Source organism: Meriones unguiculatus, chromosome 16 (genome assembly GCF_030254825.1).
Source record: "Meriones unguiculatus strain TT.TT164.6M chromosome 16, Bangor_MerUng_6.1, whole genome shotgun sequence".
NCBI lineage: Eukaryota > Metazoa > Chordata > Mammalia > Rodentia > Muridae > Meriones > Meriones unguiculatus.
The window spans coordinates 2,085,321-2,103,738 of NC_083363.1; the positions used below are offsets into that span (position 1 = coordinate 2,085,321).

General features: G+C 60.6%; 1 protein-coding gene across 4 annotated transcripts in view; it reads right to left on the reverse strand.

The window, feature by feature from the left end:
• Positions 1-18,418, reverse strand: part of Tnxb (tenascin XB) — a 60,241-nt gene that overhangs the window by 17,801 nt on the left and 24,022 nt on the right. For 3 of the 4 annotated variants that reach the window (XM_060369061.1, XM_060369060.1, XM_060369062.1), the window contains 16 exons: positions 18,123-18,413; positions 17,540-17,830; positions 15,489-15,821; positions 14,856-15,179; positions 14,094-14,402; positions 12,481-12,795; positions 11,084-11,371; positions 10,640-10,948; positions 9,400-9,717; positions 8,989-9,309; positions 8,295-8,618; positions 6,811-7,107; positions 6,152-6,475; positions 5,469-5,792; positions 1,045-1,371; positions 419-742 (listed from right to left, as the gene is read on the reverse strand). In XM_060369061.1, the coding sequence (XP_060225044.1) occupies positions 419-742; positions 1,045-1,371; positions 5,469-5,792; positions 6,152-6,475; positions 6,811-7,107; positions 8,295-8,618; positions 8,989-9,309; positions 9,400-9,717; positions 10,640-10,948; positions 11,084-11,371; positions 12,481-12,795; positions 14,094-14,402; positions 14,856-15,179; positions 15,489-15,821; positions 17,540-17,830; positions 18,123-18,413 (5,019 nt within the window). Of the gene's footprint in view, positions 1-418; positions 743-1,044; positions 1,372-2,399; positions 2,437-5,468; positions 5,793-6,151; positions 6,476-6,810; positions 7,108-8,294; positions 8,619-8,988; positions 9,310-9,399; positions 9,718-10,639; positions 10,949-11,083; positions 11,372-12,480; positions 12,796-14,093; positions 14,403-14,855; positions 15,180-15,488; positions 15,822-17,539; positions 17,831-18,122; positions 18,414-18,418 lie in introns of those variants that run through there. The other variant, XM_060369063.1, reaches the window with a different exon arrangement.

The following is an 18,418-nucleotide window of genomic DNA, read 5'->3' on the forward strand; positions in this document are numbered from 1 at the left end:
TACCACAAAGATGGCAGAAAAGGGAATAAGAATAAGTAATCTATGGGGCTGGAGGGTTGGCTCAGTAGTTAACAGCCCTTGGTATTCTTGCAAAGGTCCTGGGCCCCATTCCCAGCACCCATATGTAGGCTCACCACCTCCTCAAGCACGTATGTGGTACACAGTCAAATGTGGAGGCAAAACATTCATACAAATAAATCTCAAAAACATTTTTAAAAAAGATTGGGGGGCGGGAGAGATGGCTCAGAGGTAAACAGCACTGGCTGCTCTTCCAGAGGTCCTGAGTTCAATTCCCAGCACCCACCTGGTGGCTCACAATCACCTATATTGAGATCTGGTGCCCTCTTCTGGCCTGCAGGTGAACATGCAAGCAAATCTTTTTAAAAAGGGGGAGAGGGTGAGTCTGACATTCACTTACCAGTTACGCCCACGGCAGACACGGGGCCCGCGCGCTGACCCCCGTGGAGCCCGTACAGGTTCATCTTGTACTTGCGTCCAGGCTCCAGCTCTGTCACGGTCGTCTCCCTCTCCCGGCCCCCGACACGCACCACCTGGGGCCGCCCATCCCTGTCCTTGTACTGGACAGTGAAGGAGTCAAAGTGTCCCTGGGGGACGGTCCAGGAGAGGCTCAGGGAGCGTGGGGAGGAGCCCGTCACGGTCAGCTCTCCCAGGAGCGGCTCCTCGGGGGGCTCTGGGGCCTCGGTGCTGGGCTCTGTGGGGCTGGGGGCCTCTTCCTCTGCAGCTGGGGAGGAGAGGACAGGTGAGCAGGGCCTGGGAAGGAGGTGACACCGCAGCTGCCAGGGCTCCTGAGCCCAGTTTAGAGACGCTCCCTGAGGACCAGTGGCCCTGTCATCTGACAGCGACCAACAAGCTCCTGTGTCCCAGCTGAGGGGACCTGGACAGCACAGGTCTCTATGTCCCCACCCCTGCACAGGGACATAGTCGCTCCAGGGAAAGGCGCACAGAGCTCAGCTCAGCACGTCTGGGGTATCAGCCAGTCCAATCCCTAAGCAGAGCTGATGGTCACTTCCCGAGTTCACTCACCCGTCACCCCGACAGCGGACACGGGGCCCACACGCTGGCCACTGTGGATGCCATACAGGTTCAGCTTGTACTTGTGGTCTGGCTCCAGGCCGGGGATGGTCACCTGGTCCTCGTGCCCTGGCACCCGCACCACCTTGGGCTGCCCGTCCCCGTTCCTGTACTGGATCAGGAAGTGGTCAAACTGTCCCTGGGGGACGGTCCAGGAGAGGCCCAGGGAGTCTGGGGTGGCGCCCGTCACGGTCAGCTCTCCCAGGCGAGGCTTCTCTGGAGGAGGCTCAGAGGTCATGGTGGGCGCCTCCTGTGTGGTCACAGCTCCCTGCTCTGGATCTGGAGACACAGAGATGGGTTATGGCTTCCCTGTCCTCAGCTCCCATGTAAAGGACATTTAGAAAGACAAAGCCTTGAGGGTGTGGCGTCACAGGCATTTAAACCCAGTACAGGCAGATCTCTGTGAGTTCAAGGACAACCTTGTCTGTGTAGTGGGTTTCAGGCCAGCCAGGGCTACAAAGCATAGCCCTGCCTCAAAAACACAAAACAAAACAAAAACCCAACAACAATTAATCAAACTAAAACAAAAAACAAACACATTTTAAAAACCAAAGCCCTGAAAAGCCCTGGTCAGGGCGGCTTTACACAGCTCCCTGCCCCTTCCATGCCGCCATTCCTGGGAGCCAGCCTAGACTCCCCTGTCCATCCGCCAACGCACACCCACCCTGCCTCCTTTCAGCAGCAGCCTCTTCATGGCCCCACAGGCCACTGCTCTGAGCCTCCCTGAGGAGGCTCTCCCTGCCCTCACCCTCTGCACTAGACCCTGGTCCTTGTCCCCATTCTGAAAGTCAACCTGTACCAACGTGGCTGCCAGCAGACTCCGAGTGTCCCCGGGTTCTGCTAACCCCCTCCTGGCTGCCTCACTCGCCAGCCCGGGACCGCTGCACATGCCATCTCCCACTCCCCAGCCCTCCCTGTCTTCAGGCGGCTGTCCTTGCCCCCTCCCTCCCTGCCTTGCTTCACCTTGCAGCCCAGCTTTGCATACACCAGTATCCAGCACAGAACCCAGGCTTCCTGAGCTGTCCCCCGGGAGCCTTAGGACTGCCCGCTAGAGCTCTGAGGCCGCCACACAAAACCTTCCGGCTCCTTCTGGACCATGCTTTCTCATTCTTTCTAAAGCTGTTACCAAACCTATGCCTGTTGAATTTCAGGTCTCAGTGGGAAGTTCCCTGTGAGCAGGCTGGCTTCAGGGCCCCTTGCCAGCTCCTTCCCTGTCCCCAGGTTTCCCTATCACAAGCTCATGTTTCCTGTGACATCATTCGGGAACCTGTCGGCCTCCCAGGCTCCAGGCAGGGTATAGTCTGTACCTGGGTCTGGTCCCTGAGGCATCGCTGATGCACCGGAGGGTTGCATAGTTAGTAAGACTGCATCCCAGCACCTTTTCACTGTTTCCATAGAGACAGAGCCTCTGGGAGGACCCATGGACAAACTCCTACGGAGCACCAACGCCTTTGTTGTGAGAAGCTGCGCATGGGCTCCCAGTCAGAAGCCCGTGTGTTAAAGGATTGCTCCTCAGGTTGGCTGTGGCTTGGTGAAGTCCCTCGGGTCACTTAGGGTGTGCCCTTAAAGAGGGCAGGGAGACGGAACTACCTCTTTCTCTCTCGTCTGCTTTGACGTGCTCACACTCCATAACAGGTTCTGAAGGAACGGGGCCAACCCACCAGACGCTGAGCCACAGCCAAACTTTTATCAGTTGATGGCGCCAGGTACTTGTCACCAGAGTGAGGCCAACACCGCATCACGACAGGAATGCAGACCTGATAGGCTGTATCCCAGCCTGCTCTATGGCGTGACCCAGGCCCTAAGAACCGATGTTCCTGGGAAGCTGGCTACAGGGGGAACTTCTCAGTCAAGGTTGGATGTGCCCGTGATGGACACGGGGCGGCTCAGTGCCCCAAATGGAGCCCCTGCGAGTACATTCTGTCCTTGTGATTGGGGCTCTAGCTTCTCCTGGTACTTCTGGTCTCCAACATGCACTGTGGGGCCACCCAGCCCTATTCTTGTAGGGTCAAAGTGGCAGTCCAGGGGTGCCTGGGCGGTTTGGGGGGTCTGGAGACAGTCCTGCCATTATTGGGTCCTCCAGGAGAGGCCCCTCTGTCCAGGAGAGGCCCCCTCTGGGGTTTCGGGAGCCTCTGTGCAGGGACATCCTCCTCGGAGCCCTCTGACCTGAGAGAAGAATTGGGGCCACAGATGTCAGGGGCATGTCCTTGGTGACTCGGGTGGCCTCACAGTGGACATCTCGGCACTAGAGGCTGGAGAGGACTGAGCCAGCCCTGCTGTTCTGTCTGATACTCAGACTGCCCTGGTCCACATCTTCAGAAGGCCACCAAGCCACATGTGTCAGGAGCCAAAACAGTGCTCCTTTCCTTTGACCCAAAAATCCCATTTCTGGGCATCTGTCCTAAGAAAATTATTAAAAGCAGGGGAAAAGTTACAGCATGGAAGAATTCATAATGAGATTATTCATGACAGCAAAAATGTGTCAGGACCCAAACGACCCGCAACAGATGATTGGGTTTTACTGCAGGGCTTTCACCGGAAAGCATCAGGTAACCATTAACATGATGATTAATGCACACTGCAGTCACAAGGTAAATTACTCGCATCCAACTGGCACCCAAGAGGAGAAGCCAGCGCGGCGTGGGAGCTCTGAAGGGCAGTGCAGGGCGCTCGCTTACACCTTGGCTCTCCCTTGCTTTTGTTGGTGGGGTGGGTGCCAGGAACGGAACCCGGGGCTTCGGAGGATAGTCAAGCGCTTACAGTTGCTAACGGAGGTTGACGGTCAAATGCTAGAGCCCTGTCGGTTTTCAAGCTTTGCATATGGCTGCCGTGTTCCTCACGTTACAAAAATACAGGCTTGGAGAGAAATTACTGAGCCGCAGTGCCACTCAGTGCGTGGGAGATGGGAATGGGGGTGAGCGACATGGGGGGGCAGGGATACGGGTCCCTCGCTGCCTGCTCTACTTGCTGCGAGTTGGGGCACTGAGTTACAGGGCCCTGAGTCGTGGGTGAGGGTTAGCTTTCACCCTAGGCTGCACACTCTCCAGTGTTCCCCATCCCTACAAACCCCCCCCCCCCCCCCGCAGTCTGTCGCCGTGGGGACAGAAACAAGACCTGTCACGGAGGCAGGCAGCAAGGTCATCCCTTCATGCAGAAGGACCCCAGGCGCAGGGAGTGCCTGCCCCGCCCTGCTCAGGCGCTCCGGAGGACCGCCTGGCTGGCTGCCTCCCTCCCCAGGAAGCAGTGTGTAGCACTCAGGAACCTGGGTGCACGTGGGATTTGTTCCCTCGCTGCTTAGGGACCAGCAAATTCGATTTTCTCCTAATTAGAAATGAACTGCGTTGCCAGGGTGACAGGGACGGCAGATGGGGTGCGAAGGAAGGGACCCTGCATTTTTCTGCCTTTCTGTGATTATAAAAGGAATGCGTGGAGGGGAAAAAAAGAACCGCTTGCCATGTTGGAACATTCCCACAGTGCAGAACAGACCAAGACAGAGAAGGAGAAAGGCAGCCCAACAATGCGCAGAACACTGCCTTCTGTCGCACACAGCACACCGCCGTGGGCGCCGTGGCCCGCTTCGCCCTGCGCCCCTGCCAACTGGCTGCTCTGCCCTCCCCTTTTCTCGTCCTCAGCTTGCTTTTCAGTTTTTCTTTTTTTTTGGGGGGGAGATTATTTTGACCCATACTTCCAGAAGTGTTGGCCACTGTGGTGGGGAGGAGGTGGGACAGAACAGCTCACCTCGTGGTGGCCAGGAAGGAGAGGAAAGGGATCCAGGAAGGGCTCAGGCCAAGACACGGGTCCAAGAAAATGTCCCCAGCGAACAGCTTTCTCCACCTCGTTCCCATTCCTAAGTCTCATCACCACCCAACCATTCTACCACAGCACACTGTGTGTGTGTGTGTGTGTGTGTGTGTGTGTGTGTGTGTGTGTGCGTGCCCAGACACATCACATCCCCCTGGGGCTGGAGTTACCAGCACTTGTGAGTTGCCTGGCGCGGGTGCTGGGGAGGCGGCTGGGGTCCCCTGCGAGGGCACCCTTGAGTCTGTGGCCTGGGCTAAAGTGCTGTCAGGGCACAGAAGCTGTGACAACAAGAGGTTACCCTAACTCGTGTGCTGCTTGTCTGTATATGAGCATGGATTCTGTTATAGCCAAGACTCCTGAACGCAAGAGGAAAACGGGGAAGCACCAGGAGGCCACGCGCTGTGTGCGCTGCGGTTCACCCACTGGAGAAAGCTCACACGCAGTGAGGAAGAGGCCCTGGTGACCAAAGGCCGGGAAGGAAGGATGCAGAAGGGGGAGCAAGCGAAGCTTAGCCTCATGGGAGTGGGAAAACACCAGAGAAGGAGACGCACCCCTGGAACCCCAGCCACACTCACCGGTCACTCCTACGGCGGACATAGGACCCGCGCGCTGACCCCCGTGGAGCCCGTACAGGTTCATCTTGTACTTGCGTCCAGGCTCCAGCTCTGTCACGGTCGTCTCCCTCTCCCGGCCCCCGACACGCACCACCTGGGGCCGCCCATCCCTGTCCTTGTACTGGACAGTGAAGGAGTCAAAGTGTCCCTGGGGGACGGTCCAGGAGAGGCTCAGGGAGCGTGGGGAGGAGCCCGTCACGGTCAGCTCTCCCAGAAGCGGCTCCTCGGGGGGCTCTGGGGCCTCGGTGCTGGGCTCTGTGGGGCTGGGGGCCTCTTCCTCTGCAGCTGGGGAGGAGAGGACGGGTGAGCAGGGCCTGGGAAGGAGGTGACACCGCAGCTGCCAGGGCTCCTGAGCCCAGTTTAGAGACACTCCCTGAGGACCAGTGGCCCTGTCATCTGACAGCGACCAACAAGCTCCTGTGTTCCAGCTGAGGGGACCTGGACAGCACAGCACAGCACAGGCTTCTACAGCCCGGCTAGGCTGCCCAGGAGAATAGGTCAGCCTCAGGGATGGAAACTGGCCATAGCCTTGACCATGGCAGGATGGGGGTACCAACCAACCAGGGCCTGCTCCCCACTCACATCACCAAGGGCAGAGGGCCACCTCTCCTTGAGTTGTCCCGAGTACTGCCCTGTCCACTCACCCGTCACCCCGACAGCGGACACGGGGCCCACACGCTGGCCACTGTGGATGCCATACAGGTTCAGCTTGTACTTGTGGTCTGGCTCCAGGCCGGGGATGGTCACCTGGTCCTCGTGCCCTGGCACCCGCACCACCTTGGGCTGCCCGTCCCCGTTCCTGTACTGGATCAGGAAGTGGTCAAACTGTCCCTGGGGGACGGTCCAGGAGAGGCCCAGGGAGTCTGGGGTGGCGCCTGTCACGGTCAGCTCTCCCAGGAGCGGCTCCTCGGGGGGCTCTGGGGCCTCGGTGCTGGGCTCTGTGGGGCTGGGGGGCTCTTCCTCTGCAGCTGGGGAGGAGATGGGCAGGTGAGCAGGGCCTGGGAAGGAGGCCAGGGCTCCTGAGCTCAGTTCAGAGACGCTCCCTGAGGACCAGTGCCGACAGACGGCCACCGTGTCCCAGCTCCTGGGTCAGCTGAGGGGACATCCAGCACAGCACAGGCCTCTATGGCCCTGCTGCCCAGGGAGACTGGCCAGCCCCAGGGGAAGGCGCACAAAGCAAGTGGGCTGAGCAGACCTAGGTACTAACCACACACCCCCACTGACCCCTACGCACCTGCCAACAGAAAGTCTGAGGGTTTACCTTCTGATGTGTCCAACCTGGGGTGTCCCCGCATCCACTCACCCGTCACCCCGACAGCAGACACGGGGCCCACACGCTGGCCACTGTGGATGCCATACAGGTTCAGCTTGTACTTGTGGTCTGGCTCCAGGCCGGGGATGGTCACCTGGTCCTCGTGCCCTGGCACCCGCACCACCTTGGGCTGCCCGTCCCCGTTCCTGTACTGGATCAGGAAGTGGTCAAACTGTCCCTGGGGGACGGTCCAGGAGAGGCCCAGGGAGTCTGGGGTGGTGCCCGTCACGGTCAGCTCTCCCAGGTGTGGCTTTGGAGAAGGGGCCTCAGTAGGCTCGTCTCTGAGATCTGGGGAAGATGTAAAACAGAGTCTTGGCTGTTTCTGGAAGGAGTTCCCAAGTCCCAAATCTCTTGCGTGTGTCAGAAAGAGGCGGTATCCGGGCCCTGCTCATCCTCCTGTGTGTGACCACCAAAGCCATGGTCTCCTTGGGGCTCTCAGACAGGCGAGGCCACCCATGGCTGGGTTGCCTGTAGCCCAGCTTAGCCCTGAGCTGAGTACACACAGGAGGATGAGCTCAAAGCTGCATCCTCCAGCCTCTCTCTGCCTTCTGAGGGGAAGGATTACAGTTCTGTGTTCCCACACCTGGCCAGATCCAAGGTTCCTTTTGGGGACGTAAGAAAAAAAAAGTCCCGAAATTAGACTGTGGGGTTCCTGTGGGTTAATATGCTAAGCGGGTACTTTCAGGCACATATGGCTGTTTTGGGAGGAGAGGGCAGGACTCGGATGCCCCAGGCCAGTCAGTGCCCAGCTGAAGCAGCCGGGCATGCAGGCCTCATTATGTCCTGTCTCTTGTATATACCTCTGGAACATAAAAAATCACTTTTATTATATTTATTCATTGAATCTTCTGTGTGTTTTGCCTGCATGCATGTCTGTGCACCACGTGTGTGCGTGGTGCCTCTGGAGGCCAGAAGAGGGCGCTGGAGGTGGTTAACCGCCACACGGTTCTGAAACCAAAGCTGGGCACTCTGCCAGAGCACGAGTACTCCAAAGCGCTCAGCCCAGCCTTCGGAGTTTGAAGGTCTGTCTGTCTGTGTGTCTGTCTGTCTGCCTATCATAGATGAGTGCTCTCTCTGCATGTACACCGGCACGCCAGAAGAGGTTTCCAGATCTCATCATAGCCGGCTGAGAGCCACCATGTGGGTGCTGGGAATTGAACTTGGGACCTCTGGAAGGTCAGACAGTGCCCTGAGCCATCTTTGCAGCCCCACTCTCTGGACTCTTAACAGTTATCTGTGGGTGGGGTTTGTGGCGTTCTGTGGAATCTGTTCTCTCTGCAGTGCCTGGGGAAGAGCAGAGAACCTAAAGCATTCGTCCAGGGCCTCAGCACGCCTGCCCTCACTTAACCCGCAGTTCCGGCCACAGAGCCACCTGACCCAAGGTACTGCCGCAGGTCAGGGATGAGCTGGAGGTTGAGGAGCTCGGGGGTTCCGAGTCTGTGGCAGGAAATAACTGAAGAGGCATACACACTCACCGGTCACGCCCACGGCGGACACCGGGCCAGCGCGCTGACCCCCGTGGAGCCCGTACAGGTTCATCTTGTACTTGCGTCCAGGCTCCAGCTCTGTCACGGTCGTCTCCCTCTCCCGGCCCCCGACACGCACCACCTGGGGCCGCCCATCCCTGTCCTTGTACTGGACAGTGAAGGAGTCAAAGTGTCCCTGGGGGACGGTCCAGGAGAGGCTCAGGGAGCGTGGGGAGGAGCCCGTCACGGTCAGCTCTCCCAGAAGCGGCTCCTCGGGGGGCTCTGGGGCCTCGGTGCTGGGCTCTGTGGGGCTGGGGGCCTCTTCCTCTGCAGCTGGGGAGGAGAGGACGGGTGAGCAGGGTCCCAGCAGCTGTCCTCAGATGAGGACAGAGAAGCCAGCATTACCCAGGGGGCCTGAGCTCTGTCCAGAGAAGCCCCCTGGGGAGTGTGGTGGCCCTGCTCAGCTGACCAACATGCTCAAGCTTTTGGGGTGACCTGCTGCAACCTGAGCAGCTACCAGCACAGCACAGGCTTCTGTGGAACTCCTTGCCCAGGGAGACTGGCCAGCCCCAGGGGGACACACAGGTGACAGTCTCAACTCTAGCAGGTCCATGGAGCTGACCAGCGCTGGTCACCACTGACCCATCAATGCCAACCTGAAAGGCCACCTCCCAGCAGGTCCCAGCCTGAGGATCACACTCACCTGTCACCCCAACAGCAGACACGGGGCCCACACGCTGGCCACTGTGGATGCCATACAGGTTCAGCTTGTACTTGTGGTCTGGCTCCAGGCCGGGGATGGTCACCTGGTCCTCGTGCCCTGGCACCCGCACCACCTTGGGCTGCCCGTCCCCGTTCCTGTACTGGATCAGGAAGTGGTCAAACTGTCCTTGGGGGATGGTCCAGGAGAGGCCCAGGGAGTCTGGGGTGGCGCCCGTCACGGTCAGCTCTCCCAGTTGTGGTGTGGGCTCAGGAGTCACTGAGGGCGGTTCTGTGGGCTCTTCTTCCTCCTCTTCCCAAGGCACTGAACGTGGAGAGAGGGGCGTGGCCAGGGGGCTTTGCCGCCCTGTGACCCTCTGAGCGGTTTAGGTCAGACTTAGTTTCCCTCACTTACCCGTCAGGGCCTCAGTCTGCGCAGGGCCCACGCGGTGCCCCTCATGGAAGCCGTACAGGGACACCAGGTATCTGTGGTCAGGTTCTAGGCCCGTGAGGATGACGTCACTCTGGTCGCCGTCTGCACTGACCACTTTGAGCTGCCCGTCCCTGTCGGTGTACTGGACCTCAAAGGCGTTAAATTCTCCCTCAGGCACCCAGGAGACATGCAGGCTGTGAGGAGTGGCCTCCTCCACCCTCAGCTCCCCGAGCTGGGGCACAGCTGCAGGCCTTGTGGTCTCGGGGACCTCTGTCCATGCTTCTGTTGTTTCCTGGGGGTCTGGTTCAGAGACAGGGGGAGGAAGAGACTGCTCTGTTGCTGAACTGGTACGTTGGAAGGAGGGAGGGGGGAGGGAGGGAGGGAGGGAGGGAGGAGGGGAGTAGAGGAGAGGAGGGAGGGGGAGAGGGAGGGAAGGAGGGAGGGAGAGGGGGGAGGGAAGAAAGGAGGGAGAGGGGGGGAGGGAAGAAAGGAGGGAGGGAGGGAGGGAGGCAGAGGCAGGAGGCTTGAGCATCCAAAGGGCCAGCTGCCACACAGAAGATGCTGTGCTTTGCATGGCTGAGAGGAGACGCAGCAGACAGCGAGCAGCCCGTGGCTGCCGGGGCCTGGGGAGCCACATGCAGAGAGGACCCCCCTGGCAGGAGTGAAGCCAGCCTAGTGTGGCCTTGGGCCCCTCCTGTGGCCCCCACCCTTCCTGGGTTACGTTGCCCGGGGCTCCCGTGCTGGGAGAAGGAAAGGGCTGAAGCCTGGCACCAGCCGGAGGGGAACATGGCTCCTAGGAAGAGACTTCGTTTCCCACAACTATGACCACTCCAGCCAGCTGAAGGAGACGGAGCTCACGGGGGGGAGGGGTGGGGGGCGCCTCTCGCCTTGGGACCGCTCACCTATGTGGACATCTCTGGCCCTCCTTTAAACACAAACCTCAGGCCGAGACCCCAGAACTGTGCTCGAGGGCTCGCCGGATCTCTTTTCTCCTCTTCCCATCACAGCCACTTTGGATAAACCTCTCTTTTCTGACTTGTCAACCTAACTTGGCCTGCTGAGGTGGCTAGGCCTCTGGCAGATCAGGGTCCAGGGGTGAGGGGACGCGCTCTGTGACTCACACGATGGCTGAAGCCCATTGGTACTGTGTGTAAATCACACCCCAGGAAAGCTGGCCTCCTCCCCCCAAAGGCGTGGGCCTGCCAGGTGAACGGTCACTCACCAGTCACGGCGACGGCAGACAGGGGGCCCACGCGCTTGCTGTCCCGGAGGCCGTACAGCAGCAGCTTGTACCTGCGGCCCGGGTCCAGGCCAGAGACTCTGACCTCCCTCCGGCTGCTCTCCACGGGGAGCACCTGCGGCTGCCCGTCCCTGTCTCTGTACTGGACCACAAAGGAGTCAAACTGGCCCTCGGAGACGGTCCAGGAGAGGTCCACGGAGTCCTGGGTCACGCCTGTCACCTGCAGTTCCTCCCCTAGTCGAGGTCTTGGGGGGCGCTTTTCTCTAGTATGCTCCTCCGTGTTCGCGGGCTCTGGGATGGAGACACAGGCGAGACAGCACTCGGCAGTCTGTCCCCATGTGACCATGAGGGGTGGGGCAGGGAATGGGGCGGCTGTGGCTGGGGCATGGAATGGCTGCCCTGGGCCCTGCCAGGAAGGCTCCCCACCTGTGGTGCCCTCTGCGGTGAGGGGGCCGAAGCGCTTCTTCCCCAGAAGCCCGTAGAGGAGGAATCTGTACTTGCGGCCTGCGTCCAGGGCTGTGATGGTGGCTGTGCGCTCTTGCCCCTCTACTGACACGACCTGGGGCCCACGCTTGTCCTTGAACTGGACCGTGAAAGCGTCAAAGTGGCCCTCGGGGACTGTCCAGGACAGGCGCAGGGAGTCTGTGGTGGGATCTGTCACCCACAGCTCCCCAAGGCGGGGAGGGGCCGCTGGGCTGGCATCGTCTCGGGCGGCTGACACAGGGAGAGGGTCTTGTGTCTATTTTCTTCCCAAATGGTTCTCTGGCCACCTCCCACCAGGGCTGGATGTATCCAGAGTGGCCCAAGTGGTGGGCGCCTCCTCAGATACTTCCATCATCCTCCCAAATGCCCCTCTTCCACCTCCATCTAGCCCAAGCCTTCTCTGGTGACCCGGTGGGGACCGGCCTTCTGTCCTGCGTCACCCTTGTCAACGGACACCCTGACTTCCCTCCTCGTTTTGTCCTTCTTGCTGACAAGGTGCTTTCTCTCCCTTGGAGACCTCCCTCTCCACGGGTACAGCTTAATGCGACAACTGTTTCTCCCTAGTCTTCTACCTGGAGGCCCGGGTGAGTGGTCTGACCCGGGGACTTCCTAGGGGGTAGAGGCTCTTTGTGGGAGACAGGCGAGCGGTGGAGGCGGGATGCCGCGGGTCAAGCACGGCTCAGCCTCCTGTTTCCTTTCTCATCTGACTCAGAGCCTCGACTCCCAGGGCTTGGAGGAGGCACAGGGCTGGCCGAACCACTACGCGCTGTGGGGACGCGGGATGGGGCGACCCCACGGCTGCCAGGGAAGGCGCTGGCCTGCCGCCCTCCTGGACGGCAAAGCCACTGACGGAATTGTTATTGCGAGAGACTTCTGGCAACGGGGGGCCCCCAGGGGCGGAGGAGGGCCTGGACCAAACCCCAAGAAAGGGCCCAGCTGTGCAGGGTTTCTCTGGCTTCCATTTTCCCAGGCTCCGAGAAGTCAAGGGAGGAAGGGGAACCTCTGCTGGTCATGGCTGTGGGGGCAGGGAGGGAGGCTGGGAGCCGAGGGAGAGCTGGGAGATCAGGCTGGGACAGGGCCGCCTGCTCTGGGATGGCAGGAGGGGCTCCTGTGATTGTCACTCCTGTCCAGGAGCCCCCGGGCTCCCTACAACCCATCCCTCAGTGAAGGCCCAGCATGCAGAACAATGAAGGGAAGAGAGAAGTCTGAGAGCCGGCCCCGTTTGGGTCTCTAACTGCTTTGGACGGGAGCAGGCAAACAGAAAAGGGGGCTAGCAGGAAATAAACACCCCAAGGCCGGGGGTGGGGTGGGGGGCTGGGGCTCAAGCTGGATGTCCTCACCTGTCTTGGCCTCCACAGAGACCTGACTACGTCGCTTCCCATCTTGGATCCCAAAGAGCAGGAACTTGTACTTGCGGGCGGGCTCCAGGCCGGGGATGGTGACATCCCGCTGGTCGGCTGCCACCGGCACCACCTGGGGCCGGCCATCCCTGTCCTTGTACTGGACCACGAAGGAGTCGAATCCGCCCTCAGGGACCGTCCAGGAGAGTCCCACGGAGTCTGGGCTCACGTCTGTCACCGCCAGCTCCCCCAGGCGTGGCTCCAGGGGCAGCGTGGGGGCCTCGGTGGCTGGAGCTGGTGTTGGCGGGAGTCGGTCTAGGATGACACAGATCCCAGCTCAGCCCTGGAGGGGACACCGGGCTCCTCCTGTCTCGGGGGGGGGGGGGCTGACAGGAAGTGGGGAAGAGTCCCATCTATATCCTCAGGAGCCTGTAGCAGCCAGCCTGGTCTGCCATGACCAACACGGTATCAGCCGCATTTGTGGCTGTCACCCGTGGACAGGCACGCTTTCACATGGCCGTAGGGGATTCAGAAACGCCGAAGCTTTGCTTGCACTGAGCACCTCTAAGCGAGCCGACAGGGAGGTCCAGCTACGGCCGCGTCCTGACTCAGGGAGCGGATGTTTAGACAGCGGCACACGGGCCTCGGTATTCGTGAGAGGTTCCCGGGATCCCAAACCCAGGCATGCTCAGGGCCTCACACAGGACGGCAGCCTCTGCACACCTTAAAACTGTCAGTCATCTCACAGAACTCCCCACGGCCCCCGCAAGGCAACTGCCACGCAAGCAGCTGGTGACTGTACGGGTTACAAGGAAGAGGCCTGTACCCATTCAGTACAGATAAATGTGTGTGCACAGGCGAGCGTGTGTGTGTGCACGTGTGCACAGGCGAGCGTGTGTATGTGCACGTGTGCACATGCTCATGTGTGCGCAGATCAGCCTGCATGTGTGCGTCCGTTTTTTTCTTTTTTTTTCTTTTTTTATTTGAGGGCTCTTTCTGCATGTACACCTGCAGGCCAGAAGAGGGCAGCAGGTCTCACTACAGAGGGAATTGAACTCAGGACCTCTGGAAGAGCACTTAACCACTGAGCCATCATCCCTCAGGGAGAGGGAGGCAGGAGCTCAGGGAGGGTGACCTACGGAGGGGGAAGCAGGATCGGGCCAGGAGGGGCTGCGACTTGGACAGGCACCCGGGGCCTCGGAGAGGCTCTGCAGTGGAGACTGCCGAACCCCGGGGAAGGACAGAAATGGCATGGTGGCCGCGCTGAAGTCACGGGTGGGTGCAAAGGGAAGGAAGCAAGATGCAACAGCTGTGCGCAGTCAAAGAGAGGAGGGAGAGGGAGGACAGGGGAGAGGGAGAGGGGGACGGAGGCCAAATGGAAGGCAGGGTCAGGGTTGGAGTGCAGATAAGGAAGCCACCGAGGGTGGGAAGGTTCCAGTCTTGGGGAGGAGCCAAAGGCTTGGGGCCTCAAATGTCTGTGAGTCTGGAGTGAGGCCTACAGGGTTGCTGATACAGAAACCAAGGGGCAACGGATGCTAGTCGCCGGCCAGGCTGGAACAATGGTCTTGAGGAGGGGCCGGCAGATGACCAGGGACTGGCCGGCTCTCACTCACCTGTGGCCGCTGACACGGACAGGGGGCCGACTCGTCCAGTGCCATGTAGCCCATACACGTTCATCTTGTATCTCCTCGCAGGATCCAAGTCAAGGACGGTGACGGCCCGCTGGTCAGCTGCCACGGGCACCTCCTGGGGCCGCCCATCGCTGTCGCTGTACTGGACCACGAAGGAGTCAAACTGTCCCTCAGGGACCGTCCAGGAAAGGCTCACGGAATGGGGCGTCACACCGGTCACTGTCAACTCCTCCAGGCGTGGCTCAAGGGGAGGCTCGATGGCGGGAGGGGTCTCCTCTTCCGGTTGTGAGTCTGAGGCAGAAACGGCAGGCTCGGCTCTGAGAGGCCCCAGGCACGCAGACCGGCATCAGCCAGCACCACCCATCTGCCAAATAGCGGAACTGGTGCCAGCAGGATGGCGTGGCTGGCAAAGGCGCTTTCGAGCAAGCCTGAGAACCCATGTCCCATCCCAGAACCCACGTGACCATGTAAGGAGAGAGCCAGACAGGCAAGTCGTCTGATCTCGCATGTGTCACAACACACGCACGTCAGATCCAGCAACATACATGTGTATCCGGGCCCGTCAAGTCCTTGCCAGCTGTCAGGGACCTTTACCAAGGTGGCAACCCCTGTCCTTGCTGACTGTTCCATCTGGGCCTTCCCAAGCGAGCAAGGTACCATGACTGCTCACCAGCCGGACAGGCCCTGGCCACAGGCCATGGGACTCAGAGGTAAGAGGGAATAAAACCACTCAGTCCCACTCACCGGTCACGCCCACGGTGGACACGGGGCCCGAGCGCTGACCCCCGTGGAGCCCGTACAGGTTCATCTTGTACTTGCGTCCAGGCTCCAGCTCTGTCACGGTCGTCTCCCTCTCCCGGCCCCCGACACGCACCACCTGGGGCCGCCCATCCCTGTCCTTGTACTGGACAGTGAAGGAGTCAAAGTGTCCCTGGGGGACGGTCCAGGAGAGGCTCAGGGAGCGTGGGGAGGAGCCCGTCACGGTCAGCTCTCCCAGGAGCGGCTCCTCGGGGGGCTCTGGGGCCTCGGTGCTGGGCTCTGTGGGGCTGGGGGCCTCTTCCTCTGCAGCTGGGGAGGAGAGGACGGGTGAGCAGGGCCTGGGAAGGAGGTGACACCGCAGCTGCCAGGGCTCCTGAGCCCAGTTCAGAGACGCTCCCTGAGGACCAGTGGCCCTGTCATCTGACAGACGGCCACCGTGTCCCAGCTCCTGGGTCAGCTGAGGGGACCTGGACAGCACAGGTCTCTATGTCCCCACCCCTGCACAGGGACATAGTCCTGCTCCAGGGAAAGGCGCACAGAGCTCAGCTCAGCACGTCTGGGGTATCAGCCAGTCCAATCCCTAAGCAGAGCTGATGGTCACTTCCCAAGTCCACTCACCCGTCACCCCGACAGCGGACACGGGGCCCACACGCTGGCCACTGTGGATGCCATACAGGTTCAGCTTGTACTTGTGGTCTGGCTCCAGGCCGGGGATGGTCACCTGGTCCTCGTGCCCTGGCACCCGCACCACCTTGGGCTGCCCGTCCCCGTTCCTGTACTGGATCAGGAAGTGGTCAAACTGTCCCTGGGGGACGGTCCAGGAGAGGCCCAGGGAGTCTGGGGTGGCGCCCGTCACGGTCAGCTCTCCCAGGCGCGGCTTCTCGGGGGGCTCTGGGGCCTCGGTGCTGGGCTCTGTGGGGCTGGGGGGCTGGTCCACAGCATCTGGTGGGGCTGAGAGAAGAGATCGGGCCTCAGGCATTCGCCGTGGCCAGCTAGTCGATGAAGATGCAAAGCCATCAGAATGTACGTTGAAATGTCATAAACTGTGCTCCTGATGTCAGAAGGGTCACAGACACCAGGAGAGCAAGGCCCACAGTGTCAGCTAACCGGGGTCACAGGGGCTCATGGACACTGAAGTGGCCAGCGCAGAGCACGCATGGGTCTGTGTTCTGTCCTCGGAAGGCATGTTATGGTTGTTAGCTTTGTGTCCTGAGGGACCCCTGACAGTGGGAGTGGGGATTCTCTGAGTCTTTCCCCTGCTCTCGGGACCCTCTTTCTCCTACTGGCTTGCTTAATCCAGCCTTGATACAAGAGTTTGTGCCTGGTCTTTGCTGATGGGAAACAGAGGAGGAGTAGATCTAGGGGAGGTGGGGGCCAGAACTGGGCGAAGGGGAGGGAGGGGAAAGCAGTGGTCAGGTCATAACTTATGAGAAGAATAAATTTTAAAAAATAATAGTAAAATAAAAGATAAATAAACTGTGATCCTGGTGAGGTAGCCTACCCCCTCCCTACGGCAAACCTTCCAGTCTGGAAGGGATGTCCACCCTGCCTAGAATGCCGGAACCATGGGACCAGGCAGGCAAGCCTAGGGAAGAGCCCTACGCCTTCCTGGAAGGCTTGGGATGCACAACTCCCGTCCCTCCCCGCCCTCCCCGCCCTCCCCCACTGCTGTCCCTCGAAGTAGGTCTCTTCAGGGTTCCATGGAGGGGCTGTGCTAGGACTGGGGCCCTGGGGGCCTCATGAAGAACAGGAAGTAGCTGGACAGGGCACGGACAGGAGGCGAATGGTGACAATGGTGTTAGGTGGGAGGTGATGAGCGAAAAGAGGGTCCTGGGGGGCGGGGGCGGGGCGGGTCCTCTTCAGCAGGGTTTGCACATGGTGCGCTGAGCAGGAGGCAGCTGTTACTCCTGTTTATTTATTCAACTGTGAGCAAATCTCACTGTGCAGCCCAGGTAATCCTCCTGCCTCAGCACTCAAGGTGCTGTGAATACAGGCGTGTCTTGGCATACCTGGATTGAACTTGAGCATTCGAATAGTGCTATGGGTGTCACATCAAGGCCCCACAGAAGGGAAGCTGAGAACAGGGAGGTTAAGTGACTGGCCCAAGTGAATCCTACGCACAGTGAGTTATGAGGCCAAAATTGCCTCCTAAGTTCATGCTCCAGGGCAGTAGGCCACCAGTGGAGGGCAGAGTACTGGACAGGAGAGGCAGATGGACAGGAGAGGCAGATGGACAGGAGAGGCTGAGCACACGGAGGCACTGGGGCCATCCTGACTGGGTTGGGGAGTGGGCTAAAAGGAGTCCTTTCCATGTGTGAAGAGTCTGACAACACGGCGCCCTGGACCCCTGCATCTGCCACCCTGGTGCAGAGCAGCCCCTGGTGCCTGGGTAGCAGAAACCCAGCAGTGCTAGCAGGCCAGGAACTGAACAGGGCCCTGAAGGGTCCGGTATGAGCGCAGTGGACTGTGGCTGAAGGAGAGGGCCATGAGGATGCGGAGCAGGAGAGGGGCCCATCAGTTCAGAATGGGGAAAACCAGCCTGGAAGCAGGCTGAGGAGCCAGAGCCCGGGCTAGGAGTCCCGGGATTTGAGGACAGGAAGGTGGAGCTGGGCAGGCCCTGCCTGAGGCCCGGGGCCAGCAGTGGAGGGAGATGCGTGGCTCTGACTCACCCGTTTTGGCCACCACAGACACGGGCCCCACACGCTGCCTGCCACGAAGCCCAAAGAGGTTCATCTTATACTTCCTGTTGGACTCCAGGCTGGGGACAGTGACCTCATTCTCATCCCCCTCGACGGGCACCGTCTGGGGCTGTCCCCGGGCGTCCTTGTACTGGATCACAAAGGAGTCGAAGGGGCCGCGGGCCACAGTCCAGGACAGGCGCAGGGAGTCTGGGGTCACGCCTGTCACGGTCAGCTCCCCCAGGCGGGGCGGCTCCGGGGGCTCCTCTTCCCTCTGTGGGGCTGCAACCGAGAAGGGTGAGCCGGGGCAGAACCGGCAGCCTGGCGTCGGGGCTCAGCGCTAAGGCCCCGGGATGTGGGCAGAGTATGGCACACCTCGTGGGCTCTGGGGAGCACGCTGAATGGGGTGGAGGGGGCCTAGCCGTGCAGGGGGAAGCTGGCCGGCCCCCAGCCCGGGAGCGGGGCCAAGGGCTTGGGAGCAGCCATTTGCTGGGAGGCTCGGCTGGTCCCTGGCTGAGGGCGCATGCAGGGAGCAAGAAGAGGTCACAGGAATGCTTGGGTGAGAGTCACTCACCAGTGGTGCCATCAGCAGTAAGGGGCCCGTACCGCTTCCTATTGGCAATCCCAAACAGCGTGAACCTGTAGCTGTGGCCGGGGTCCAGCGGGGAGACGTCCACGGAGCGCTCAGGCCCCTCCACGGGAACCACACGGGGCCGGCCCTCCTTGTCTCTGTACTGGACCACGAAGGAGTCAAACTGGCCCCCGGCCACAGTCCAGGAGAGGCGCAGCGAGTGTGGGGTGGGGTCTGTTACCCACAGCTCCCCCAGGCGGGGAGGGGGTCCTGGGCTGGGCTCGGCCTGAGGCACTGGA